Here is a 27,132-nt window from a genome sequence, read left to right on the forward strand (position 1 = left end):
AATGGGTTGCCTGGGTGGTGGAGTCACCATCCCTGGAGGTGGTCAGAAGGTATCTGGATGTGGTACTGGTCAATAAATAGATTAATGATTTAGGGATTGCAGTGATAGTGCCGGGTGGATGATTGGACTTGATGATCTTAAAGGTCTCTTCCAACCTTACTGATTCTATGAAGTGACGTTGGTCCTGATGCTGCGGCCAAATGGAATTACAGCAAGCAGAGCCAGGCATTGTGATTCGAAATTGAGACTGTGCGACACTGTAATGCACTGTACGCATCTTTCAACACCAGCTTGTCCTTTGTGGATGCGTTTGTCCCCTAACAGACCGACCCCCCCTCAGTGCCTCAGCCGTGACGTCACTGCAAACCGCTGACGTCACTTTCAGACCGGCCGCCTCGCCCCGGGCCCGCCGCGCAGACTCCGCCCCGCCAGGGGGCGCTGCGCGGGCAGCGCGGCCCGAGCCCGTCACGTGGCCGGAAGCTGGGGCGGGCGGAGCCGCGTCCCTGCCCGGCGCTTCCCTTCCCGGCCATTCCCGGTAATTCCCGGCAATTCCCGGCCTTCCCAGCCCTGTTCCGGCGCCGCGGCGAGAGCGACGCGGCCCCGACACCTTCCGCCCCTTCCCCGTCCGGGCGCGGGGCTGCCGCGGTGCTCCGCGGGCCGGCTCGGCCGTGGGCTCGGGAGCGGGTCGGGGCCGCTTGTGCGGGACTCGCAGGTGAAGCGGCGTCATTCAGACCCTCGGGAGGCCCCGCTGCTCTAGGTAGCTCTTCTGAGTTTTTCTGCTGAATTACTGATGTTCTGGCTGGTTGCCGGGGATGCTGTGGTTGGGCTGCGCCCTTGTGTTACGTTCTGAGCCGATAGGACGCGTCTTTTCCTGTTCGCGGTGTTATAAATGAGAAACAAAAGTCTCGATATTTAGCAAAATTTAGCATTCCATGCTCCACCGAACTTTGGTTTGCTGCTCCCTTTTATAGCATGGTTTCCTTGTAGTCATCAATAATTGGTTTTTGGTTTTTGTTTTTTTTTGTTGTCATAATTTTGCCAGGTAAGCAGTGGTGGTCCGTGGGCTCGCTGGACGACGTGAGTCTCTAGACAATTTGTCTATTGTTTCCCATAGGGAACCATCTGGTCTTGGTAGATAAGAAACGACAGAAGTCAGGAAGCCTAGTTGCAAAGATTATTGTGTCATTATAACACCTAGTCTTAGGGATAGGCTGCAATTGATTACACAAAGGCAGGAAACCTGATTTTGCAGAATCTATTGGGCTGTGTGAAAGCCTTGTTTTGCAAGCTGTCAGTAGATACAGCTTATTTAGAAACATAATATTCATAAAAGGAGGATTTAAAACAAAATGATTTAATCATATATTTTCCTTTCTTTTGTGTCATACTTCATTTCAGACCTAAGTGTTCTGGTTTATACAAACCCCAATACTTTTATAATTAACACAAATCTCTTATCAATTATCACAGCAGCTTAAGAGAGGCCAAGCAGTGCTGAGCAGCCTTTCCATATTGCTGTGCCACCTGGCCTGTATTTCCAGGACAGACTGTGTCTGTGATATGATGTGTGATGTGATGTCTCTGACAGATTTCACGCAGCCTTTGTCTGGAACATTACAGGGGGAAATGCAGCAATATCTAAAGGGATTTATCTGAGTCTAGTGGGGTCTCTGCTTTCTTGAAGCTTTTTTTCCTGAGGAAGCAGCTTTATTTCCAGCTTCTTAGGCTCAATCATGTGTTCCTTTGAGACAGCAGGATTCAAGTGCGAAAAGCTTAAATTTTGTGCTTTATCCTAGCACACTGTGAAGGTTTTGGTGGCTGTGACTAAAAGGGCCGAGTTTGTAACTCAGAAGTTGAACTTTATATGAGAGCTGGTCTTGGATCAATCATGTTATTTTTATCATGTGATGCTTTATGGGAAAGATGTAGTCTGCCTAACGTGGGCAACTTGTGTTAGCCCTGAAATGCAAGAGTTAGCAATGTGTAGCAGTTTGCTCATGTCATAGATCAGAAAATAAAATCCTACATAGGGAAGGAAAGGGGCATCTGAATCTGAAATGCAGCAGATTGCCAGTATTTTGTGTTCTTCTTATGCATCTGTTAAAGAGTAACAGGAATGGTTACCTAGTACAATTTGGGAAACAAAAGGTGGGCCCAGGATTTGATGAAGAGAAGGAAAGTTATTTGCAGCTGTGGAGTGGTACATTGCTGTAGGGTGTCATATAAACACCGTGCCCTGACCTCTGTGCACTTGACAATGCTGTTTCCACTTTGGCATGCTGGCCCTTGTTTGCACAAAGTTCTTGAATTACTAATCTTCAAAATTGCTGTAGTGCCCAAGATTTTGTCTTTTTGTGAGTTTATCAGAGAAAGCAACTCAGGCATCTTCATGAGAACAACCCAGCCTGAAATTTAACTCCATATGTTGTCTCAGCATCAAGCAGTGTAGCATGTCATGTGTACCAATCATGCTTTTAATGCACTGTAGAATTTTAAGGCACAGATAATATTGAAACCTCTGTATTTAAATAAAGCCACTGGAATGTGATGTCTAATGTGTTTCTATGTTCAATCTAGATAAAATCTCTGTGTAGTGTGCAGAGCTGTTCTGAATCAAGTGAATGTTGCTAATTCCTTAATTTTCCGGGCTTGAGGGGTTTTTGATTTTGTTTGTTGTTTTTTGTCCTTTCTCATGTGATTGAATTCTACAAGCTTGAGCATTGGATGGTCTTCTTTTCTTGATTCTAGTTGCAACTTTTTTATGTTAATGCCTTGTATTTCCCTCTACTACAAAGGAGCTCTTTGTACTTTATTAAATTAAGTTGAAGGATCATCCAGGTGTAATAAATAACAGTTTTCTAATTGAAATAAGTGAGCAAGCTTTTACTTTTATATTTTCCTAAAGTGGTCTGGTCTTCTACCCAAGTCAAGCCTTTCTAGATTACAAGTCATTAAGTTACCTGTAAAATTGAATTTTAAAATCCTGTAATTACTGTAAGTACATAACTGGTTCTTTTTTTGTGTGTGTCTGTTAAATGTGCTGGAGTTTATTTTTACCTCCTAAAATATTTCAGCTGAGAGAAAATGACTGCAATCAAGCATGCTTTGCAGAGGGATATTTTCACTCCCAATGATGAACGTTTATTGAGCATTGTGAACGTGTGCAAAGCAGGCAAAAAGAAGAGGAACTGCTTTCTGTGTGCCACAGGTACATTGGAATACCATACTGTATTTCTTGTCTTCACCTTTGTTTTTTACTTGGTTGCATTTGTTTTAGCTTTATGTACAATCTTTATTCTTGACTTGTGTAAAACAGATGCTTTCCATTCCTAATGGAGAAGATTAGTGATAGCTTGTACTTTCATTGTTGCTTCTATTAAAAAAAGAAACAAAGCCCACTACTTTTATTCACAGATCTCATTGTAATTTGACAGGAAAGAATGAAAAATTATTCTTTTGGGACTGGTGGGCTTTTGAAGCAGGTTTTAGGTAGTGCTTAAAGCAGGGTTTAGTAATCATCTAAGCTGATAAGCCTAAATAAAATGCTTTAAACAATATTGGTTAGAGTCCAAGGAAAGGCAGAGCAACTGAATTGAGTTCTAATGTTCCTTTAAGTGTATGTTTATCACATTATATCTGTTAAAAAAAGGTGCTTTGGGTTGATCTGTCAATAAATTAGTGTGCTACAATATTTTTTTTTAACTGAAAAATGTCTGAAAATGTTTCTAGTCTGACTGTACTCTCCAGTTATGTCAGTTGCATGGTCATGGTGTCTCAAAGAAACAGCTGTAAAGCTGTATAGAGGTGTGTGCCTGTTTGGTTGAGACTTAAGCTGAGCTGTGGCTGTTGTGGATGAAAATGTTTCAAAGGGTCTCTTTTAATCAAATGAATATTACAAAATCTCCCCCACAGATAATTTGTTAGAGAAGTTGAAGTACAGCAGAGCCAGATGTCAAAGTAGCATGTGTGTTTTGAAATTACTCTCTTGCTTCATTTAATAGTGACAACGGAACGACCGGTCCAAGTAAACGTGGTAAAAGTGAAAAAGTCTGACAAGGGAGATTTTTACAAAAGGCAGACTGCATGGGCACTTCGAGACCTTGCTATTGTTGATGCCAAAGATGCTGTTAAAGTATGTGTCACTTTTTTATTGATCCTCTATTCACAACATCCACCTTATTCCAAGTTAGACTTAACTTCCTTGATACTGGCTGCTTTAAGAATTAGATTGATAACAGGTTCCTGTGCTGCCTGTGCCTCTGTTTTTTTCAGCCTTTGCAAGAACATAACCCTGGTAAATTGAGTAAGAGTAGTTTAGGTATGCTTGATTAGTAATAGTCTCAATATCTGTCCTATTAGTTGTAGTGATCTCTCAGTGACTGTAGACAGCATCTCCTAAGGACCAGCAGTACTTTTTTGGTTTAAGTCTTATTTGAATTTTTTCACCCAAGCTTAATTTCCAGTAAGAAAATTTAAGATTGTTCTACTACTGACAGTCATAAATTTGTCAAAATGTCCAAAATTTTCCACTACATGTAATGTTTCTTTGCTGGGACACTTAAAATGTTCTTAATGAGCAGTGTATAAGCTTGAGGGTGAGCTGGAAGCATACAGTCCTGATATGGTGGACTTTTCCATAAAACAACAGGAGCAACCTCTTTTTGATCACTTAAATTAATTTGTTGTCATCTCTGTATTGTGTTATTTTTGTCTTACCTGCCTTGACAAAATACTGCTGTCATAGCATGTATTCTGGTTTTTCACTATCACCTTTATTAAGATGCATGAGGGCCCTAAAGTTGCTGTATGAGCTTAAGGTTGGCATATGTGCAATTTAATTTATACTGTCATCTCAATAATTAAATGTGTGGATAGTCTCTGCTTCTTGGAGAGTGATTTGACTTTGGAGCCTATAATATATTTCATCTTTTGCAGGAGAGTCCTGAATTTGATTTGCATTTTGACAAAGTGTACAAATGGGTTGCAAGCAGCACAGTGGAAAAGAACACCTTCATTTCATGTATCTGGAAACTTAATCAGAGATATCTTAGAAAGAAAATTGACTTTATTAATGTTAGTTCACAGCTGTTGGAAGGTAAATTTCTACAACTGTATTTGAAGTATAAAGTTTAGTAATTACTGATGTAAAACAAATATACTAAAAAAATACTCACAATCCTGATGGGTTTTCTTATTCTTACTTCTTTTCAACTTTATATTTCTAAGTCTTCAGATAAGCAAGATGACTATATAACAGATATTCTAGTAGGAAACTGACAACTGAGACAAAATAATTCATTAATGAAGTGCTAAATATTGAAAAGTATACTGTATTTCTAAGACATTCTGTTTCTTGAACAAAATAAAATCTACCTCCAAGAACTGGTAAATGTGTAACAAATCTGCTTTTGTTCTCATTTACATTTCTCCTGAATTAGAAAAATGCTTTAAAAAGCGAGCATCTGTAGCATTCTAGAAGGTAATGGGGTTTTATATGAGATTTCTAGTTCATTGACTGTGAGGCATGTGCTAAATTCTGCTGGCCTCTGTTACAATTTATGTGACTGATTGGTTGCTAGGAAGGCTTTGTATCTTGATTGCTTATCCTGTAGTAAATATTTTTACGGTCACGTTATCTTTTAATAGTTAACATTTTATAGTAAAGCTTAGCAAGTAAAAGTATATTGCATGGAGTGTTTCAGAAGTGGTGAAACTACTGGTATTAAATAGTAGACTGGCATGTGCAGAAAAATTTGAATTAGAAATGTGAAACAGGAAGGATAACGTCTGTATTTTGGTGTTGACCAGAATTTGTTTTAAACCAACATCTAACATTTCAAGTTTGTGCAATAATAAAACACTCAAACTTCCTGTCACTTAAATGTATACACACTGTTCGTGCTTTGTCTAGCTAACATTCTCTGCTTCCTTTCCTCTGCTTTTCCATACCTTTTAATTCTTCAGAACTTCCTAAAGTTGCAGAAGGTGCGTAACACCTTTTTCCTTTATTTTGCCTCTTAATCAATTTTCTTAAATAATATGCTTTTTGTTTGTTTGTTTTTTTAGTGCTTTGGTTAGCTTATCAAGTTCCTAGAGATAAGAGAGATGTTTCAAATGTCCTAAACACTTTCTGGCTGGACTGTGTTAGTATTAATTCATCAGCCTCTGAGTGGCTTGTAAAATTCATTAAGCACTGCTGTGAGAAATCATAGTTAATGAAACTATTGTTTATTTTATTTTCACTTAACTCAGAACTCATTTTCCTGCTGTGAAACTCATCTTGAGTGTCAAGATAGCTTTTATTTATTCAGTGACATATATCTTAATCAACTTTAATGTGTTTCCCTTATGCTTTGTCAATCAAAAGAGAGAATCTAACTTGTACTATTTTTCCACTAACAAATCGAGTGAAATACTGTAATATAATCTGATGCTGATTACCAGTATAAGAGGTGAATAAACTGAGACTAGGTTTGTTCTTTGGAATAAAAGAAGGTGGATATTTGTATTTTACTTATGTTACATAATTTGGAAAACTTTGTGGTTGAGAATCAGTTATGGAAATTGTAATGAAGTGTGTGGAAGACTGAGACTTGAAAAATGTGTTTATAGGCAGCAGGTGCTTTTTAGGAGACTTGTTTAATGGATTAATATATTTACAGATAGTTAAACATAAGTACTCTTAAAATGCTTGTGACTTTCTGGACTTGATAACATATTTTATTTTTCTTCTCTGCCTAAGAATCTGTTCCAAGTGGGGAGAATCAAAGTGTAGCAGGAGGTGATGAAGAAGCTGTGGATGAATACCAGGAGTTAAATGCAAGAGAGGAACAGGATATTGAAATAATGATGGAAGGTTGTGAGTACGCTATTGCTAATGCTGAAGCTTTTGCAGAGAAGTTGTCAAGAGAGCTGCAAGTGCTAGATGGGGTAAGCATTCCTTCCAAAGTACAGTGTGCCAGCATGTTGAACTGTTCTCTTTGATGCTGACCACATAGCATTCTCTGAAAAGGTAGTTAACCTAACCTGTCACATACTTAAATGGAAATGTTTTTTAGACAAGCCAGCATTCTAGAGGTCACTTGGAAAACATAGGAGAGGCAGGGGGTACAGACTTGAGGGAGCCATCAACAACCTCTTCAAACTGTCAAGTTGTGTGTTTCTTATATATTTTGAAAATTTCTGCTTTCATGGCTGATCTTGCAACAGAAAATCTGACTTTATCACCTATGCTCTTTTTTTTTTTTTTTTTTTGGAACTAAAAATGTTCTGCTATAGTAGGGATTACTGTTTGGCTTCTGGTTTTTCTGCAGACTAATACTTCTGCTCCAAGAACTTGAGGAAAGTTTTGGCTTTATATCTTAACCTTTTTGAAATAAGAAAGTGTCATAGACTGAGGAATTTCTGTGTTCAGTAACACTGTGGCTTGTTTTATTTTGTTGATTTCATCAAGAGTGTTGGAAAGTATTTGACAGTAATAGAAGGAGAAGGAGATATCAGAATGCTTTTGAGTTATAAAAATATCTTCTAAAATGTGACTTTGTTTTCCATACAGGCAAATATTCAGTCCATTATGGCCTCGGAGAAACAGGTGAATATCTTGATGAAATTGTTGGATGAAGCTCTAAAGGAAGTTGACCAAATTGAGTTAAAGCTGAGCAGTTATGAAGAAATGCTTCAGAGTGTAAAGGAGCAAATGGATCAAATTTCAGAAAGCAACCACCTAATTCATCTCAGCAACACAAATAATGTTAAACTGCTGTCAGAGATAGAGTTCCTCGTGGTAAGCATTTTTGTTATGTTAACTGTGGTTGTTCATATCAGGTATAAAATCCTTTTAGGTTGCTACCCTCTTTAGCATGAGATTCCTTTAAAACATTGACCTTGTTTTTCTATTTCACTGTTGCACTATTTTCATTAGTCAGAACTATGAAATTGTATTTGTCCTTCTAGGTTCACTGGCATAGCAAATTAATTTGCTTTCAGCTTATGGACAATACTATCCATTATTTTGTAGAATCACATGGATCTGGCTAAGGGCCATATAAAGGCCCTTCAGGAGGGAGATCTGACATCTTCTCGAGGCATTGAGGCCTGCACTAATGCAGCAGATGCCCTTCTGCAGTGTATGAATGTAGCTCTTCGTCCAGGTATGTTTTTGTTAGATTGCTGTCTAACAGACCATATTTATTATGGTAGTGCCTTGCCCAACTAGTCTGAGATTTTGTTCTGTTGATTGAAGGAATCAGTGACCTCTGGGCCTCTTGGTTGCCTTATGCAATATATTAGTCTGTATTTTGTACACTCTGAAGTCCTTTTTGGTTGTAGGGCATGATATGCTTCATGCAGTGAAGCAGCAGCAGCAGCGGTTTAGTGACCTGCGCGAGCAGTTCGCACGGAGACTTGCCAGTCATTTGAACAGCGTGTTTGTTCAGCAGGTATGATTTCTTACTATGGAATATGAAATTTTTGGTCACAAACTTTTCTGGAGAAGAAAAACAATCTACCTAAAATTGAACATATTCTGTGCTCTAGTCAGTAAATGCTAGAAGGTCTTCAGGCAGAGATACTGCTAAGCTCACCAAACTATAACTGCCTGCAGAAGTGTCTTACATTTAAATAAGCCCCCAAACATCTCTCTTTAATGGGCTTGCTATCCAAATTCAGTGCATTATGTGATATATAAGGATTTATTTTAATTGTAGAGCTTGATTATTGAGGAGAAAAAGCATTGCTCTTTTTTAAGGATGTTAGCTGAAAATATAAAGGTCTTTCTGTTTGAACCTCAAAGACCATAAAAAAACCCCCAAAACCAAACCAAACATACAAAACAAAACATCTGAACCTTGGTTTTGTTTCTTAAATTGAATTGTGCATAAGACACTGTCCTGACTCTTGTTATCTAAAGTCTGGGTGGTTTTTTAAGCCTCAGCTTTTTAATTTGTGTTTTTTATCTTCAATTAGTTTACTCAGACCCTCCTTCAACTCTATAACAGGTCCTCCTATCATTCAGTTCCAGTGAGTACATTGAGTTTGATACAAGGTTTTCTAACTAATTTTTTTCCTGAGCTTGAATTATCTAACTAGCAGCTGCATTTTTGACTTTGCAAAAAGGAATTTGTCCTTGCTGATTACAGAACATCAGACTTACGTCCCTTTTCACTTCTATTATTTTTGTCAGCCCTTAAGCTTTATCTGTTTTTAAACTAACATTCCCCTGATCTCATCCCCGAAAGATGCTGAGAGACAGATTGACATACATGGAGGAAAAATATTTTCAGGAAATAGTAAGAAATGTACAACAGTAAAGGTACTGCAATTGTGTGAAATTGCAGTGTTTGTAAATAAAAAAAAAAATAAATTCTGTTTTTATACATATAAGCACCATAAAAGTTTTACAGGTCTAAAATTTATGTATTAGAATGTGTACAGAAAATAGAGTAATGTTGGAAAATTGTATAGAAAATTGCATTTAGAGCCTGGATTTTTATGGCAAAGGTAACTGTTTCCTACATTTTCTTCACTTTGCAGAAGAATTCCAGCTCCACAGCATATTAATTTTTTTTGCCTTTAGCTTCTGTTCTTAAGAAGGTATTTTTCCACTGTAACTTTCCATGTTTTGAAAACTTGGGTATAGACTGTCCCAGCTGTTAAATGAGCAAGTAGGAGTATGTTATGTAAGTCCTCTGTAAATTTATCCACAAAATTTGAATATTGGACTTGTGTATGGAAGTGGCTGTGTAACAAAATGGTTTTCTGATGTTCTCTTCTGAGGATTTTATTTTTTAAAAATTTGTTAGAGATTATTCTTAGTGTGCTATTTTTTGGGTATTAGATGAAATTATTATTTTTAAGACACTTTCCAGTGCTGTTGAGAATGCTAATACCAATTGGCAGTTTGCTTTTTTAAAATTCTGATACTACTAGTGGCCTCACATTGTTTTTCATATACAAACATGCCCTCTGAAAAGTTTTGGCTTGCTCTTAGCTGTGAGGTATTAATCAGCAGATAAAAATTATGAGTTTGTTGTTAAGTTTAAGCAGGAAGAGTTCATTAACTGCAGGAGATGAGACTCTGCAAAGCTTTTTCTTTGTTGTAAAAGAGGAAAAAAAAGGGCTTTTCCTTCATTTTGAGATACAGATTCAAATACTGGAGGTATCACAGATTTTTATATAATCTTACTAAAATGAGCTTATTTTGTTAGTTTGAGGAATATAGCAATTTCTTAATCTCATGTTCTTGGAAACCTCAACTCCAGTGCTTTGTTACCTTTAACATCTGACAAGTTGCATTTTTTGTTTAGAATGTTTCTTTAAAAAGTAATTTAAAGCACTTCAGAAAAAAAAAATAAGATAAAGGTAAATAATTCTGAATTAAAATGATAAATGAAAGCACGATGATGACTAGGCAGCTGTTAATATAAGCAAACATTCTGATTTGTAAGTCATTAGATGGAAAAACATAGTTATATTGACATTTGAGCCTAAATATATTTGCTTGGAAGTATGAAATTTCTCTTTAATTTTTGAAAAACAAAGTAACTCAATGCTTGATTCAAACTACTGTTTTAAGATACTAAGTGCTTCACCTCCTTTACATTAAAAGGAGAATAAATATTAAAAATTTTAAACAGAAATGTAACTTCAGATTGCAATTTGTGTTTACTAACAGTTAATATAGTTGTCTTTATTGTGTAATACTAATAATAAATTAACCTATTACTTCAAAGATTTTTTTTAACAACCAGGTTCAGCACTCAATTTAAAGGCAACTCTGAGCTTTCTGCCTTTGAAATATGAAGTAGGTTGAAGCTTTAAAAGTAGGAATAGTTGAATGACAAATTTGGGGTGCGATTTGGTAATGGTATAAATTTATGTGTAATGAGAGAAAGTCTGTTAATGAGATGGGAAAGGTATCTCTAGAAACTCTGTAATGTTTTAGAGCAGTCTTGGACAGGGCATAATTTACTGTCACCAGAATGATTAGTCCTGTAGAAAAGTTGGCCTGGAGAGAGAAATTTACCTTGTCAGGGAATTTGTCATCTAGTTTTATAAAGAATGCAACTACTAATCAAAAAAGTTGTGTGTAATAAAGAGACATAAATAAAATAGTTACATGGAAGAAGAAGTAATAATTTGGATAGTTGAGTATTTCCTAGCAGTAATATGAATGAGCATTTGGACTGATGTAGTTGATGAAAGCTGTGAAAGCCACCAGGTAAGTTATGTTAAACTATTATGAACTTAAACATTAAAAATGCATGGTGTAGGTATATAAAAAATGAAGGGTTAGAGGGAGTTTCTCTAATCACTTTTTGACAGAGGCATATCAAAGATTTGTTGAAAAGATTTGCTATTTGCGTGCCCAGAAGTTTGCCCACAGTATTGAGTATGACCTTGGTAATCAAAACAGCAGCTGTGTTGCTAATGTTGGCTGGATTCCAATTCCAAATTATATGTTCCAATAATTGCACTATGTTAGTTTTTGTTGAAGTCAGGCTACAGGATTGTTTTTATAAGTGAAATTCAGTGTTATCCTTCCCATCTTCTGTGAGCATCAATTAACGAAATTGGCCAGGACTTGTTTCTTTGGGTCTATTTGTATGTCAGTTTATGTAGTTAAAAGAGCAGGACTCAGAGTAAGGTCACACCTGTGTTGGATACAAAAAAAGTAATGAAACCAGTTACCAAAGAACTTGTGAATGCCCCATCACTGGAATTGTTCAAATCCAGTTGTTCAAGGATAGGGCTTTGGTCAACCTGGTCAAGTGAAGGGTCTATAAGACCCGTCTCAGGGTCTATAAGATCCCTTCCAACTCAAACCATTCTATGATTGTTATGTTGTAGTTCAGCTTTATCCAGAAGCTGGCAGTGTTTGTGTTGCCTTACTTGGTAAAAGTTTTACAAATTAAATCTTGGATCTGTTTTTTAAACAACAAGTCTGTGAATGTATTGTGGAAGAGCTTTCTCCAATGAAAGGCTTGAATTGATTAGTATCCAGTACAAGAGAAAAAGTGTAAGACAGAATTGCTTTAGTTTTGATCCAAACTGTCTTCTGTTCCAACTTAGAAACAGGGAAAAGCAGTTTTTCAATGTTATAACTTATTCTGCTGACTTGTTGTGTCCAAGATGGAACTGTCAGGAATGCTTCCTCTCTCAGGGATGGGCATTGACATTGACTGGCCTGCACAAACCACCTGCATAAGTTCTGTTGCTGTATTTACTGCAAGCCCAGTAAAAAAGGATTTCACAGAAAATGTTAAAGCCATGTGGAAATTAAGTGTCATTCTCCATTCTTTTAACCTAGGGATAGTGATTGTGTGTTCTGCTGTGTGGCTGCACAGAGGTGTTACCTTGCTTACTCTTCCTGTATTGCTCAGAAAGCTTGTTCAAGCAAGTGAAAGCTTAAAAAGCTAAATCATAATGTTCTAGTAATATGATGGGATCTTTGTGTAAAGGAGGAACATTAAATTAGTAGCTGTACTAAATGGATTGGTTAATGCTGCACGTTGTAAACTGTTTAGTAAACATGTTGTGTGTGTCTGTTTGTGTGGATGGAGAGGGAGTGTGTGTGGTGTGTGCATTGATATTTAAGATTTAAGATCAAGGAAGGCTTGGCCAAAGTGGATTAACGTATGTTGAATTGGAGCAGACCTTCAGAGGAGAGGTGTAAAGCTCATCTTTAACACTCATTAACTGGGCACTTGAAATTTATATATGGGAAAAACAGAAGCAGCTATTTTTTTAGAGGAATAATGTGATAATATTTTAAAATTTTTAAGGCACAGTTGAATATTTATCATTACATTTTCATTCAGGTGTACGTTGCATTCTTTTGCAAAAAGTGCCAAAGTGACTCACCCTGAAAAGAGCAAGCCTTAAAATGAACAAGCTTATTAAGATGCACTACCTGCCATGGCTGTAATAACTTGGTGTCTGGATTATGTTAGGTGTCAATTTTTCAGTGTGCATCTCTAGACCTTGCATCTATGCAAGGCATTTCGATGCCTTTCTGTTTGTCTGAATGAGATGCTGTCTCCATATTAAATTTTTCAGGAAACTTTGGTACATCTGTGTAGTGCTTCCAGACTGACTTTGTTACTTTTTCTTATCAAGGGCCATGATCAGAGTTCCACTCTTGCCCAGCACTCTGCTGAATTGACATTACCCAATCATCACCCATTTCACAGAGATTTACTTCGATATGCTAAACTGATGGAGTGGCTCAAGAACACAGATTATGGAAAATATGAAGGGCTAACAAAGGTATGTGAAGTGATGAAATGATGCTAGAGAATGTACATAATAGACTAGGCTTGAGAGTCAAAAGAATTGCCTGTGGATATGTACATGTCATTTTAATATTGGTATATGTCAAGTATAACTCACTGCTCCTCTTTATTTATTTTTAGAATAGGAAACTTCATTTTATAGTATTTGTGGTCTCCTGCTCTGATGGTTTTTTTCCCTCAAGCATTCTGTGCTGAATTATCATAAGATATTTATCTTAATATTTATGTAAAGAAAGTTTTCCTTTTTACAGCCTAGTAAGAAAAATAATTAAGCTAATTTCAAATTGGTGTGCTTATTGCCTGTTTAGTATCTCTATTTCAACAGACCTTCATTTCACAGTCAGAAATTTCAGAGGTCTCTTGTACAGATTAAATAGAAATGTTTTCCCCTTGTACATATGTAACTTTTAACTACCTTGTTTAAAACTAACATGGAGTAAAAAAATTACTGCAGAAGTATACAAAATGTTCAGGTGGAAGTCAAGGAAAATTTAGTCCTTATGAAACAAGTATTTTTTAAATTAAAGCACTGTTGTTCCTAAATGCAAGATTTAAATTAGACCTTGAAAATAGCTTTGGAATAGTTATTCCTTTCATCAGTGTAAAGCAGATAGTGAATGGTTGGCATCTTCATGATCTTCTAATAAAAAAATATGAGAATTACATATTTACATGTGCTTTTGGGGTCACAGTAAGAGTCTGATAGAAGAAGGAGAATGGTGCTGAATTTTCTCTCTTCTACCCTTGAATTGAATTCTGTGATACTTTACCACTAGTAATCCTATCTGTATCTACTGTGTTGCATATTTTTTCTTATGAAGGAAAAGTAGAAGTTGCTGATTAATCCTCAATGAACTCACTATGAAAATGAATATAAGCTGCTTAAATATCATTAATATATTTTTGTGCATGCTGCAGAAATATATATACTTATGTACTCCAAACCAGTTTATTATTTTGTAGGATTTGAAAATGCTGAGAGTTCTAAGTCTTATTTACCTGTAATAGAAGAAAATCAGTATGAATAGCTGATAACTAAATGTCCATTTTTCTTTTAAGAATTATATGGATTATTTATCACGACTTTACGAAAGGGAAATAAAAGATTTCTTTGAAGTTGCCAAGATCAAGATGACAGGCACAACGAGAGAAGGAAAAAAGTTTGGTAAGCTTCTAGAAGGCACATATCTTGTGTTGAATCTTACTATTTGCATATAAAACACTTATTATGACACCTAGGGATAATTTTGTAATGGTGAAAAATTCTTTCCTTTTGGCAAGATGGAACAAGTTCGATGAAAAATATGATTGGTAAAACTTCTGACTTCTACAGGGCCAAAGTAGAGCAACTGGAATCTTGTGAAATTGTTCAAAATATAAATATAAAATACTGTATCACTCTATTTTCAAATCTACACTCACTTTTTATTACTTGAATTATCCCACTTTATTACCTGAACAAATTTGAAAAATCCACTCTTGTAATTAAAGGGAATTTAGGCAGGATTGTGTTCCTTCTGGTGTTATTTCTACTGTTAATAAATCTTGGTTGGATTTTTAAGAAGCTAGTTTTAATGGTAATTCTGCCTAGTAAAACTTACATATTTTAATGTGTTTTTGCAGTGGGATTTACCTGTGTAGCCTGAGATTAGAAATCATAATTTGTTAACATGTAGGTATTTATATTTAAGGGAGTATTCTTGCTTAGATTAGTCTAACATGAATATGGAAGTAAAGCTTAAAAAAATAACCTGAATACTTAAAATGCAACAGTGGTATAGGTGTATTTATGTATTGTCAGTTCTCCATTCAGTTTTCTATTTTGAGGTGTAGTGGTTCAAAGCTTATATGAAATACTTCTATTTGCCATGGTCTACCAGTTTACAAATTCTGAATTCCACTATTCTGTGCCGCTGTAATTAGTAAGTTCTGTCAGCCCCTTTTGGGTACTGAATTTATGCTTTGAAGTTTGATGGTAGAAGCCAGAAAAATGTAATAAAAGGAAGAAAGCAGGAAGGTGGTAAGGCTTTTTTTGAGAGAGGGAAAACTTGAAAGATGAGTCTTGGCAAGCTGTTGGACATGAAAAGCAGGAGGCGCCATAAGATGTCATTGTCAGAACATTTTAATTTATAAATCTTGAAAAGCAATCTTACTGCAAGAAAAAAAAAACCCTTTAGTCTAATACAAAGTGATTTCTGAAACATTATAAACACCTTGTCTTGACACTTGTTTTGTGATTTCTATTTGTGAAGAGACAGCTTTTGTAGTGGTTCCCAAACTTGTGTAAATGTTATGGAGCAATAAGGCATTTTGGGGAAGGAGCTCCTTTAATTCACCAGAATAAAGTTGCACCTTGAGAAGACTTCTGTCATGTATTTGTGCAAATTTATTTATGTTGCAACACCTCCTAAGGGTGTGTAATTTCAAAGGCTTCTCTGTTCATTGTAGTGATTGTACTACTACTAATTGCACATTTATTTGAAATACATCACTTCTTAATAGTAAACTTGTTTAAGGAGTAGTGTAGGTGCATAATGCTCCAGTTGTACTCAAATACTAAAGATGATATGTTTCCAAGTTGTGTTGGTGTGTGTTCTTGCCTTTTTTTTGTGCTTTGGGAATAGCACTGCTATTTGAATGCCTCAAATGCAGAGGGGATGCTGGGAGAATTCTGGCATTCTGTGCTAGCGCAAGGTTCTTTGTCTGCATTTTTATGGCAAAAAAAAACCAGCCTGGGTCATGAGCATTCACACTTGTCTTAAGTAGTCCTTTTTTCTTTTTTCTTTTTTCTTTTTCTTTTCTGATGAAGCCAAGACTTTGATACTTAAATACCATAAAGTCAGTATTGGAAAGAGTGCTACTACTGTCATATGTTTATATGATGTAGCTTGTCAAAAACCACTAAGGCTCCCCTGATTGTCCAGGGTCTGATCTTTGTAGTTCTTCACATTCTGTAATAGGTCCCGTGCGTTTAGAAATTGAGGATGATGCAGAAGTGGGACCAATGCATGACAGTTTCACATGCCAAATATATCATGCCTAAACCTTTTTTATTGAAAATCTGCCAAAAGCCCCAAGATCTAAAAACTAGGCTGGAATTAAATTTGAATTTGATTACAGTTACAATTATCAGTAGTGTTGCCTACTTGAGAACATTTGGTATTTAAGACATGTTTGTGGCGTTTAGAAGTACCTACTCATTCTATTACAGTAGGTTCTGCTTGCCTGCTCCATTCTGGGGGGCTTGTAGCATCCATCTTCATCAAGATCTTTTTAAAACCACATACTGCTTTTAGTGTATGTATGCAAATGCCTTTTACTCTAGGGATTCTATATTTTCTACAAATGCCCATTTACTTTAAATTTCATATTGAAGTCCACTTGAGGAAACTTCAATTCTGAAAAAAAACCAGGGAAAATATAAAAACCTGTTTGGTAATTTTTTTTACTTTATTTTTCTTATTTTTTATCCTTTCTAAATTTGCAGTCATCTGTTTTTGTGCATCATGAATGCAAAAGATGTATTCTCTATATAAACATCCTGATTTGCATCAACTAAGAAAAGGTTAGCCAGTCTTAATATAAATTATTTTGCAGTAATTGTGTGTGTGTTTTAAATTGAAAAGGTGGACAATATCTCCGACTCAGTAAAAAAATTCCATAAGTACATTTTAATTTGTTCATGTCTATTTTTGATATAATTTTGATAGCAACTGAGTCTGACAAATAATTTTATGGACTTCTCAGTTTGAGAGAACTTAAATATGTGTTACCAAAAGTGTTCTTCGAACATACTAAACAAGAAAAATCAAATTTTAATACCTAGAAACTTCCTCTGTTTTCCATATAGTTTAGGTACTGAATTTCTAGAATAGTACCTTTCCAACTAAATGTGTTTGCAATGTAGTTACTTGCTGCTTATAGTTCTCTGCATGTTTCTTTCCAGTTAGAGCTTAACTTGCATCTTGTGCATGGTTTGTGCAAACTGCATTTTAACTTGTCTTTGTCTTTGATGCTTGCAACCTAATCCATCCCAGCTACACTGCCTCGAAAAGAAAGTGCTGTCAAACAGGAAACTGAGAGTGAGTATAACTAGTTGCATTAGTTGGTGTTGTCAATGCCTGTGTGTCAATGTTACAATGTAGTGCTGCATCAGGGAGAATCTACCTAACACTGAAGCACTCTGTTCAGAATGAAATAAACATTAACAGAACTATTGGGCTTGCAAGGCAAAAAGGAAACACAGCTTTAAGTCCCAACATAGAATTTGAGAACCTCTTTTGGTTTTCCCATGGTATTATTTGATAGTTAAAATATGTTTGTGCCTGAGCTTGTCATAGTTCTCCATTCCTCCAGTAGGTTGAAGTGAGAATTTATATTAGATCTATAGACTTTGTCTTGTGTCCCTAGACTAGATACCAACACAGCAGTTAAGGGAAGCTTGCAGGATTGCTTTTAAGTTTCTTTGTGGCTTAGATGCGAGAAGTTTACTTGGAGATCAAATAATAATTTTTTGGTCTTTTTTTGTTATTAACTTTTTTTATCCTGGTTCAACATTTCTGAAAAAATTTTGAGGAAAAGAAATAAAAACGAAAACACATGCTGCTAGGAGAAGGCCCAGCAATATCATGAAGAAATGACTGAATGTTAATTATGATCAAAAGGAGGGGAGAGTGTTAGCAGAGTTACTATGGGGTTGTAGATCCAGCAAAATAGGTGGAACAAACAGTCTAGATAAAAGATGTTAACAGCAGAAAGATCAAGTTCAAGATGAAAAAGTGCCTGTGTGTGTATATAAAACTTTTCAATTTTTTTCCTTCCTGTGGTTCAGTTAAGGCTTATGGCAGCCTTTGCCCAAAATACATTCACAAATACAATATAACTGGTCTTAGCTTTCAAGTCTTCATTCCCTGTGTTCCTGTATTTTGGAGTTTTGTTCCTTTTATACCTTTTTGCTCAGTCATTACAATGAGAATTTAAATAGTTATACTTTACTTTGAAAACTGCTGAAGAATCTCAGTTGCCTTATAATGAGGAAAGAATACATTTACAGCAAAAGCCTTTATAACTTCAACTAAAATTGTTTGATTTTAATATAAGACTACTACCAACTCTTGATCTCCTATGTTCTATAACAAACCTATTCTTCTAGTATTTTATTCTGCCTTTACTTTCCTCCTTCATAGTGTCTTTATTTTACAGGTCTTCATGGAAGTTCTGGAAAATTAACTGGGTCTACTTCTAGTCTAAATAAACTCTCTGTTCAGAGTTCAGGAAACCGTAGATCTCAGTCATCCTCACTGTTAGACATGGGAAACATGTCTGCCTCTGACCTGGATGTGGCTGACAGAACAAAATTTGATAAGGTAAAGCCAAAATATTGCATAGGTTTCCTGCTTAATTTTGTTTTAGAAGTATCTTACATATCCTTCTTGTATACCTCAAAAATCTCTACTTTTTAAATTCTAAAACATCCCAGTTTCAAAGTTTGTATGTACCATACATCTAATAAAGGCAGTTCCTAAGAAATATGTTGATCACAGTATTGCTCTCAGATTATAAGGTTCTGTTTAAATGCTTTATATGCTGTGTGTGGTCCTTAAAGAACACCAAGCATAAAAATGGTCTTTTAAGTTTAAGCCAAATATATGTTTTTATGCAAATAGGAATGGAACTGATGGATTCTCCACTGGTTTTGTTTTTTTCAACTCGTTAAGTGTTCTGTGATGTTTTGCCAATATGTAAGCAAAAGTGAAAGATAAGGAAGATACGAATTTTAGCCAGGACTTGACCAAATTTTATTTCTACTGGTTTCACAGTAGTTATAATCAGTTTTCAACTTTAACCAATAGCACTAAGTTATTCTGTTTTAAAACCTGCTGTCCTCAGCATCTGCTGACTTTTTTTTCCTGAACCATTAAAATGACAGTGCTCACCATTTCTTGCAGAATTAAGTCCTCAGTGCTGTGTAAGGAAAATGAGTAGTTATCAGAGATAATTTTGTTGTTCTTTATTGAATTTTTTAATGGAGATGAATGATTTTCTTTTGACCTCTTCAAATCATTGCTTAGTCTTTTTCTGAGAGGAACTATATGCCTAAAACAATATTAAGTTATTACAAACTTGTAGCAGCAACTTGTCTACAATTAAAAAGCTAACTTGTCGAAACAGGTTTATACCATTATTGTGCTATTATTTTCAATTTCTCCTTTTTACGTCAAACCCATTGGGGATATGTGAATGTGGTTTAGTATACATGGAGTTGTAAGCTATTGAGTTGACCTACTAGGTTGTTGGGTTGTTTTTCTTCTCCTATGGGAATCTTCATCAGCATAGATTTCCTATGTGGCTAGATTGGTTTAATTTATGTAAATTATTGCATGCCTGAATTTTTAAATACTTTCAGAGAAAACTCTAAGAGAAATATATTTAACATTTGACTTAGAATTTTCTTCTTTTGTATTAATAAAATTAAATTATTGTAATTACTTATTGCCAAAATGGCGTTTCATTTTAGTTTAAATCTAAAAACTGTGCTGCATACTTCAGTAAAAAACCTACTTATTTGTTTCTGTAGCAGATATGTAGAAAGTTTGTCAGCTTTTTCTACAGAGCAGTAAACTTTGACATACACAGTTGACCTGTTTTTCTTCCCTAAGGCTTTTAATTTTGTCTTCTTCTGCTCAGCAACCCAGGCAGAAAAGATGGTGGCAGAACCCAAGACTTAAAATGCAAGTTGTTCCCATTATAGCACAAAAGTGCTTCCTCAGGCTGCAACTAGAAAACTTCTAGTTGTGGAAAAACATAGATTGTTCTTTTCTCCACAGTATTACATGGATAAGAAAGGACTATGTTGAAGATGCAGCTGTTACTTTTAGAGATCTAAGTACAAGCTGTTTCCATTTCTGTTGAGTAGCCAGCATTCTAAAGCTTAGTGAAGATAGAAAGAATATGCAACGAACAATTAAAATTTGTATTGCTAACCATCCAGAGTATTTGGTGTGTTGATAACATATTTTGACTTTCTTTAGATTTTTGAGCAAGTATTAAGTGAACTAGAGCCTCTGTGTCTGGCAGAACAGGACTTCATTAGTAAATTTTTCAAGCTACAACAACATCAGAGCACCTCTGGAACAACGGTATGACTTACATTGTCTGTCACTGAAGTAAAAAGTATTGCCCAGGCCTCAAAAGAGACCTGTTTGAAAGAGAACTTTGGAATTTATTGGCGATTATGTGATCCAGGTGATAAGTAATTCATTTTTCTTCATGAACTGGAAGGATCTTTATTTTTGGCTAACCAGTACAAAATTTATGAAAGAAGGACTAAAAATGTTTCCCTTGCCATGGCTTTGTCTCCTCATAAGATGACAACAAATACTCCATTATGCTATGTAGGATGACAGTGGGGAGTAGTTATGGATAATGCTGAATTCAGTGGAACGTGACTGAAAAATTACCAGAACCTTGCAAACTGATCTCTTTTCTGCTCTGGAGGCAGGAGATGCTGGGGGTATGGAGCTGCTACTTATATTAATTCTGTCAGATACAGTAACTGCTTTGATATATCTTATCTTTGCATTCATTCCTTGTTCTCACAGAGTGAAGTGGAGGAAGTGGATGGAGTAGCTTTATCTCGTTCGTACACTTCTGGTGTTCCACAAACAGTATCATCTGAGTATGTGCTGCTATTTTTTATATTGCTTCTATAGCCTGTGTTTGAGTTTATTTGACATATAAAACTTTTCTCTAAAATCAGAAGTTAGGCCTTTTCAATGAAAGTGAATAGTGAACTTTTAATTTTTACCTACACACTGAGTGTCAGTAAAAAGAATATTTTTTTGTATATGGGATGGGTGTTTCTGTATATAGTTGTTTAATTCTCTTAATAGTTTGCAAATTGAAATTAGGCACTATAATATAGCAAATATGCTTAGCAAAGTTCTGAGAGTGTGTGGCAGCTTCCACAGAGAAAATACTTTTTGAAATACTCTATGCCTTGACTGTTGATTTTTACTGTGTGATACTGGCTTTCTGAAAGTCATGAAACTTGTTGAATGTAAATGAAACTACTATATCAAAAAAATATATCAAAAAACGTGTAAAATAGCCAAGTAAACTGTCAGAGTAATATTTTCCTCTTATGCATTTTTAATAGGAAGGACATGATCCGACAAATGATGACAAAAATATTTCGTTGTATTGAACCTGAGCTGAATAACCTTATAGCACTGGGAGACAAGATTGATAGCTTTAATTCCCTTTATATGTTAGTTAAGATGAGCCATCATGTATGGACAGCACAAAATGTGGACCCTGCGTCCTTTCTCAGCACAACTCTTGGAAATGTTTTGGTGACTGTCAAAAGGAACTTTGATAAGTGCATTGTAAGTTCTTCAGTTATTCTGATTAAGCTAACTGTAATAGTATAGGAAGCCCACTCCTATCCAGTTTGATTTTACATTTCTGTATACTTAAATTTAAATTTGAAGTGAAAATTAGTAATTTATTACTTTTCTACTGGCCAAGCCTTCAAATAAATGGTGGTTGTGTTTCTTTTTTCCTCTCCATTCCAGTTTTCCTCAATAAGTAGCTTTTTGTAACAAGACCACCCATTCACAGTTCTGAGCTAGTTAGCATTCTTAGTTGTTTGTTTAAACTTGTACTGCTACTGAGATGACTGAAGTCCATTAAGTAAAATTTAACTCTGCCTTTTTTACTTGCCGAAACCAAATCTTGTGTACTTATGAGGGTGTGAGTTCTTTTGACCATAGCAGAGGCAGTCTCTACTGTCTGAAGATTCCTTTTGCTAATGCAGTTTATTATATACTTATAAAACATATATATTGTATATATGTATAGTATAACTACTATCATTATATTAAATATGGCAGATTTACTGAAAACAGAGTTGTTGGTATAACTTTGTTTTATTGTCATAAATATAATTTGACTCTAGGCAAACATAAAACTGACCATTCTTGATTAGTTTAATACTTAAAATACTTGGAAACTGATCTTTTTTTACACTCAGAAATAAAATTTCTTCAAAAGAAGGCTAAAGAAACTTCCAGCAGCAAAAGGAATCGTTAGCTTGGCTGAATCAGTAAAGTGAAGTTCCTTGTCAGATTATAAAATGAAAATTGTTAATTGCTTCTGGTGCATAAATTTGGGGTGGGTGTTTGTTTTCATAATATTGAGTAAATAAAGGGGAATAAAAGACCATCATTCCTTTTTCTTTTCAATTATTTTACTTTAAAAACTTCTAAGGCTAAAAAGAGTGAAAGACTAAATAGATGTACTAATATAATGAATTTTTTTCTCTTTGGTGGTTAAATGTCAGTTTTTCAGTATGTCTGCATTTTTCTTTTAATAGTTGTTAAACAATCTGGAGCCTAACACTTGTTCTTGTTTTAAATAAAAGAGTAATCAGATGAAGCAGATGGATGAAGTAAAAATCTCAAAGAAGAGTAAAGTTGGGATCCTTCCATTTGTTGCTGAATTTGAAGAGTTTGCAGCCCTTGCTGAATCAATTTTCAAAAATGCAGAACGACGAGGAGATCTAGATAAAGCCTACATAAAACTTATTAGAGCTGTCTTTGACAGTGGTAGGTCTTTCAAAGCTGTCACACTTACTAAAATAATTGTTTCCACCTGTTTATATATAATTTTGGCCATATTAACAGTGATTTTTTTAAGACTGTGCTGAAATTTTGGTTGTCTCTTTTATTGTAAGTGAGCAAGTGTAATCCTTTTGACTGTAATATATTTATAGATACTTCCCTTTGTACATCCTGTGAAGTAACTTTGAGTTGTGACAGAGGGAAGTGGTTGGGACTCTGAAGGGGGAGGGGAGATGGCAGCAACCTGGCATGCTCAATATGAAGTCATTTCTTGTTGTTTTTTTTTTTTTGTAAAAAAATCATATAGGAAGAACAAAAATTGGCAGTAGCAGATTTTTCCTCTTTAGCAGTTCAGTGTTTTGACTGGAATGAATTTGTGGTCATTACTGGTACCCTGGTGCCCTGGATCACTTTCCTGCTGAGTCCTGGTAGTCTCAGCAAAATCATTAATGGATGAACAGGCATGGAGATCTAGCTGCTCTTCATTGAAATCATTCTCTCTCAGCCTGCTTTTAGATGCAGTAAGGGATGGATAGGTAGAATTTTTTTTTGCCTGCTTGTTGTTTTTATGGGTTTGGGTTTTTTTTTTTGGCAGGGAGAAGTAAAATATCTGTGTTCAAGATTATCAAATTTTATTATTAAATTTAGGGAGTGACAGTAATTTTGACCATAAAGCTAATAAGCAGAAATGGAGATTAAGAAGTACATTAAAAAAAAAATACACATTACCTTATTGGAGATTTTTGTCCTAGTGAAGATGGGAATTGATTTTGCTGTGACTTCTCTTAAATAGTTCTATCGTGCAATTTATTAGGGATACTGAAAGCATGCTTGTAAGCCTCCCCACATTGTGAATTGTTTCTCACACCTGTAAATGAAACCATACATACTCATTATTTTGTATCTTTTTGTAAGTGACTTTTTTACCATACAAATGTCATTGTCTTCAAGCCTGCATGTATCTGCTGCTTCTTTTGAAGGCTTTTGGGTAGTGTTTTATTTAGTGGTGGTCCTGACAATTACTCATACAAATGTTAATCAGTTACATGAAATTGAAAATTCCTTTTTTGATAGTATTATGGTTATTGGTTATGTTTTTCTGAACTTGGTTGTCCTTTTGGTATTCTAAGTATTTTGCTTCTCATTTCTTTTAGTTGAGAAAGTAGCTAATGAAAGCCAGAAGACACCCAGGGATGTCGTCATGATGGAGAACTTCCATCATATTTTTGCAACACTTTCTCGCTTGAAAATTTCTTGTCTGGAGGCTGAGAAAAAAGAAGCCAAACAAAAGTACACTGATCATCTTCAGTCTTATGTAATCTACTCACTTGGACAGCCTCTTGAGAAATTAAATGTGAGCATATTTGAGTATTCATTTAAATGGTACCAGATAGTTTTTGAATGTATTACTTCCACTATTTGATCCCTTTATCACAGCATCTATTATAATATCTTATTTTAGTATTTTGTACTGGAGCATGTCTGGCAAGAATACTCATGAGGATTACAGTCTTGCATGAAAACAACCAAATTTTTCATGGCAGTTAATAGTACTGACTAAACATCAGTGTCTTAAGCAAATAGTTTTAGGAAGAGAGTGAGGGGAAAAGTCATCAGGATTTTTGGGATAATCAACTGCAGAAAAAATTGCTATAGTTTCTGAGCTGTTGAACAAGCAGAAAAATTATAGGAAAATTCTGTGGGTCTGAAGTTAAACTAAATGTTAAACTGATCAGTGACAGGCTCAGTTCTGTCCCTTTGAATGTCTTATGGCTTTTTTCTATAAACAGGATTTCAGGCTTCCATTTTCAGAGACATTTAAGATGTATTCCCTTTTCGAAAATTAAAATGCTTTAATGCTGTTTCCTCCTTGTGGATTGACTCTAACCAACACCTAAGCTGCCACATAGGTAACTGCTGCTCAGTACTCCCTCTCCAGGGGAGACAATAGGAAGAGAAAAAGTGAAAAAACTTGGGGGCAGGGATAAAGACAGTTTAATCAGAAAAGGGGAGAGAGAAAGAAAGAAAAAAAAAAAATAAAGTGATGCAAAAGCAGTGATTGACTACCTCTCACAAGCAGAGTGATGCCCAAGCAGTTTCTAAGCAACAGCCAGTGTTTAATGTTTATGCCTGAGCAGTAATTCATGCCCAATTAAAAAACAAAAATTGGGGGAACAGAACAGTCACGAAGCAGAATCAAGATTTAACCACACGAATCCTTTTAAAATTAAGTTAATTAGCTCACATTGTGATAGTGACTAATCTATTACTTGCTGTTAGCATTTTTTTGAAGGTGTTGAAGCTCGTGTGGCACAAGGTATACGAGAAGAGGAAGTAAGCTATCAGCTGGCTTTTAATAAACAAGAGCTTCGTAAAGTTATAAAGGAATATCCTGGTAAAGAAGTGAAGAAGGGATTAGATAATCTCTACAAGAAGGTAGATAAACATCTTTGTGAAGAAGAAAACTTACTTCAGGTAAACTAAATCATGTTTTAAAAAGCCCTATAATGTTACACAGAGGCTTTTTATTACTGCTTTTGCATATGTTTTTTGTGAGAATGTTCAGCATAACTCTAAAAACAAATTTTGAGTACAGCTTTTGTTTTTTTTATAATCCTATGCTGTTTCTATTTGTTTAATAATGGTTTGGACCAGAGTGAAAGGTTTTCTTTTCAGAAAGAAACTTCCTTTATGATTCCCTAGCTGACCATTAACAGGTGATGTCTGCTCTGCAAAATACATTGGAAGTGGAGAATAGATTTAAATGAATGAGTAACCTGATGTGAAACTTAGCTGGTGCACTATAGCAGAATGTTTGTAATTATATATTTTCTAATAGTTATATTATCTGATTATTTTCTTACACTCTGTAAACTTTTTTGCTGGAGTAAATCATAAGTAGACTTGAGTTAAGCTTATTTAAACAGCTTTTTAAAGTCTGAAACATGAATTATAGCACTCTTCTGGGTCAGGGTGTTTTCCTGAAAGAGAAAAGCAATACCTCTTTGGGAAAACTTCCCCATCTTCTTTATTATTTTCTGCTTTGCACATTTATTACAAGTCAGGTAAGCATTACTGATCTTAATGGGTAAAAAGCATCAATCTTCTTTTTAATGCAGTAGCTCCATCTATTGAACTTTATTAGTAATCTTTAACTGTAAAATGACACGAACTGAGAATCGATTAATGAGCCAATGTTTTGTAGCTCCCCTCTGTAGGGTACTGTTCCAGTTGGCTTTTTCCTAAAGTTGTCTTTCTTTGGCAGGTTGTGTGGCATTCCATGCAAGATGAATTCATACGACAATACAAGCACTTTGAAGGGCTGATAGCTCGCTGCTACCCTGGATCAGGAATTACCATGGAATTCACTATACAGGATATTTTAGACTACTGCTCCAGTATTGCACAGTCTCATTAAGTTCTAGAAGGGGAAAGGAGCTAGGAATGTGTATGCCTGTGTATAAAGGAATCAAACACTATAAATGTTACTGGGTTTTAAAAGGTGGGTTTCCATGTGTGTGTAGGTAACTGCCATATATGTTGAGTAACACTCCTGCTTCAAATGCCTGTCAGGGCAAAATAAAACCTTCGGGGATTTGTTGTGCTTCTACTGGGCTGAAGTACTGTTTGAAAGCATTAATTCTGTGAAACACTTTGGATACAGTTTTTCCCTTTCCTTAATATTCAAATATTTTTATTTATAATCCCTTCTCTTGCCAAAAGCTGTAAGCACTACCTTCATAGTATGCCAAAAGAATACTACTGTTTTCACTAATATTTTGCATTGTAGAAATTATGTAAGCATTGAAGACTATCAGATATTTTCCCTTCCTTGTTCCAGAAAGTATGGATGTAGAATATTATGCAGTGGGAATTCTTGTTCTGAGATGTAATGTGTCTATGGCTATAGTTCTTAATTAAACTATGTTCATCATATTCTTTGTATCTGTGAAGTTATTTCAAAAAGGTGAATATACCTGAAAGAGTTAATTCTGTTCTTTTGCTGCTGCCTCCTGAAGAGCTATTCCATTTCTGCACCCATGTTGTTTTTCTTCCTTTTAGTAAGTATAATGTAGTGTCAGTATACTCTAACCTCACGTAAACCCTTCCTCCTCCTGGAGCTTCAGCTGCCAGGGATTCAGGACCTAAGTTTTCTGTACAGCTTGGTGAAATTGTGAAGTTGTTGGGTAAAGGTGGGGTGTATATAGGATAGAAAA

At 35.5% G+C, this 27,132-nt stretch overlaps 1 protein-coding gene across 5 annotated transcripts; it reads left to right on the forward strand.

Annotated features, from left to right (window-relative positions):
- Positions 1-474: 474 nt before the first annotated feature.
- Positions 475-26,851, forward strand: EXOC1 (exocyst complex component 1). Of its 5 annotated transcripts, XM_079306127.1 has the most exons (21): positions 477-757; positions 2,906-2,994; positions 3,075-3,208; positions 4,002-4,132; positions 4,936-5,095; positions 6,743-6,930; positions 7,556-7,783; positions 8,018-8,150; positions 8,329-8,438; positions 8,965-9,018; positions 13,117-13,266; positions 14,352-14,457; positions 17,330-17,374; positions 18,495-18,658; positions 20,324-20,431; positions 20,894-20,970; positions 21,451-21,679; positions 22,717-22,900; positions 24,070-24,269; positions 25,196-25,390; positions 26,181-26,851. In XM_079306127.1, the coding sequence occupies exons 3-21, from the start codon at positions 3,085-3,087 to the stop codon at positions 26,331-26,333; spliced, it is 2,739 nt and encodes a 912-aa protein (XP_079162253.1). In that variant the 5' UTR covers positions 477-757; positions 2,906-2,994; positions 3,075-3,084; the 3' UTR covers positions 26,334-26,851. The 5 variants fall into 5 exon arrangements, with proteins under 5 accessions (XP_079162256.1, XP_079162254.1, XP_079162253.1 ...); XM_079306126.1 differs by lacking the exon at positions 2,906-2,994; XM_079306128.1 differs by lacking the exons at positions 2,906-2,994; positions 17,330-17,374 and having other exon boundaries at positions 476-757.
- The last annotated feature ends 281 nt before the right edge of the window (positions 26,852-27,132 follow it).

This window comes from Erithacus rubecula, assembly GCF_903797595.1.
Source record: "Erithacus rubecula genome assembly, chromosome: 5".
In the NCBI taxonomy this organism is placed as follows: Eukaryota; Metazoa; Chordata; class Aves; order Passeriformes; family Muscicapidae; genus Erithacus; species Erithacus rubecula.

Excerpts from the sequence above, each read along its gene's own strand:
- EXOC1 (XM_079306127.1), top strand. The coding sequence starts at position 3,085 with ATGACTGCAATCAAGCATGCTTTGCAGAGGGATATTTTCACTCCCAAT. Across the intron at positions 4,133-4,935 it reads ATGCCAAAGATGCTGTTAAA|GAGAGTCCTGAATTTGATTT; the intron begins GTATGTGTCACT and ends CATCTTTTGCAG. Across the intron at positions 6,931-7,555 it reads AGCTGCAAGTGCTAGATGGG|GCAAATATTCAGTCCATTAT; the intron begins GTAAGCATTCCT and ends TTTTCCATACAG.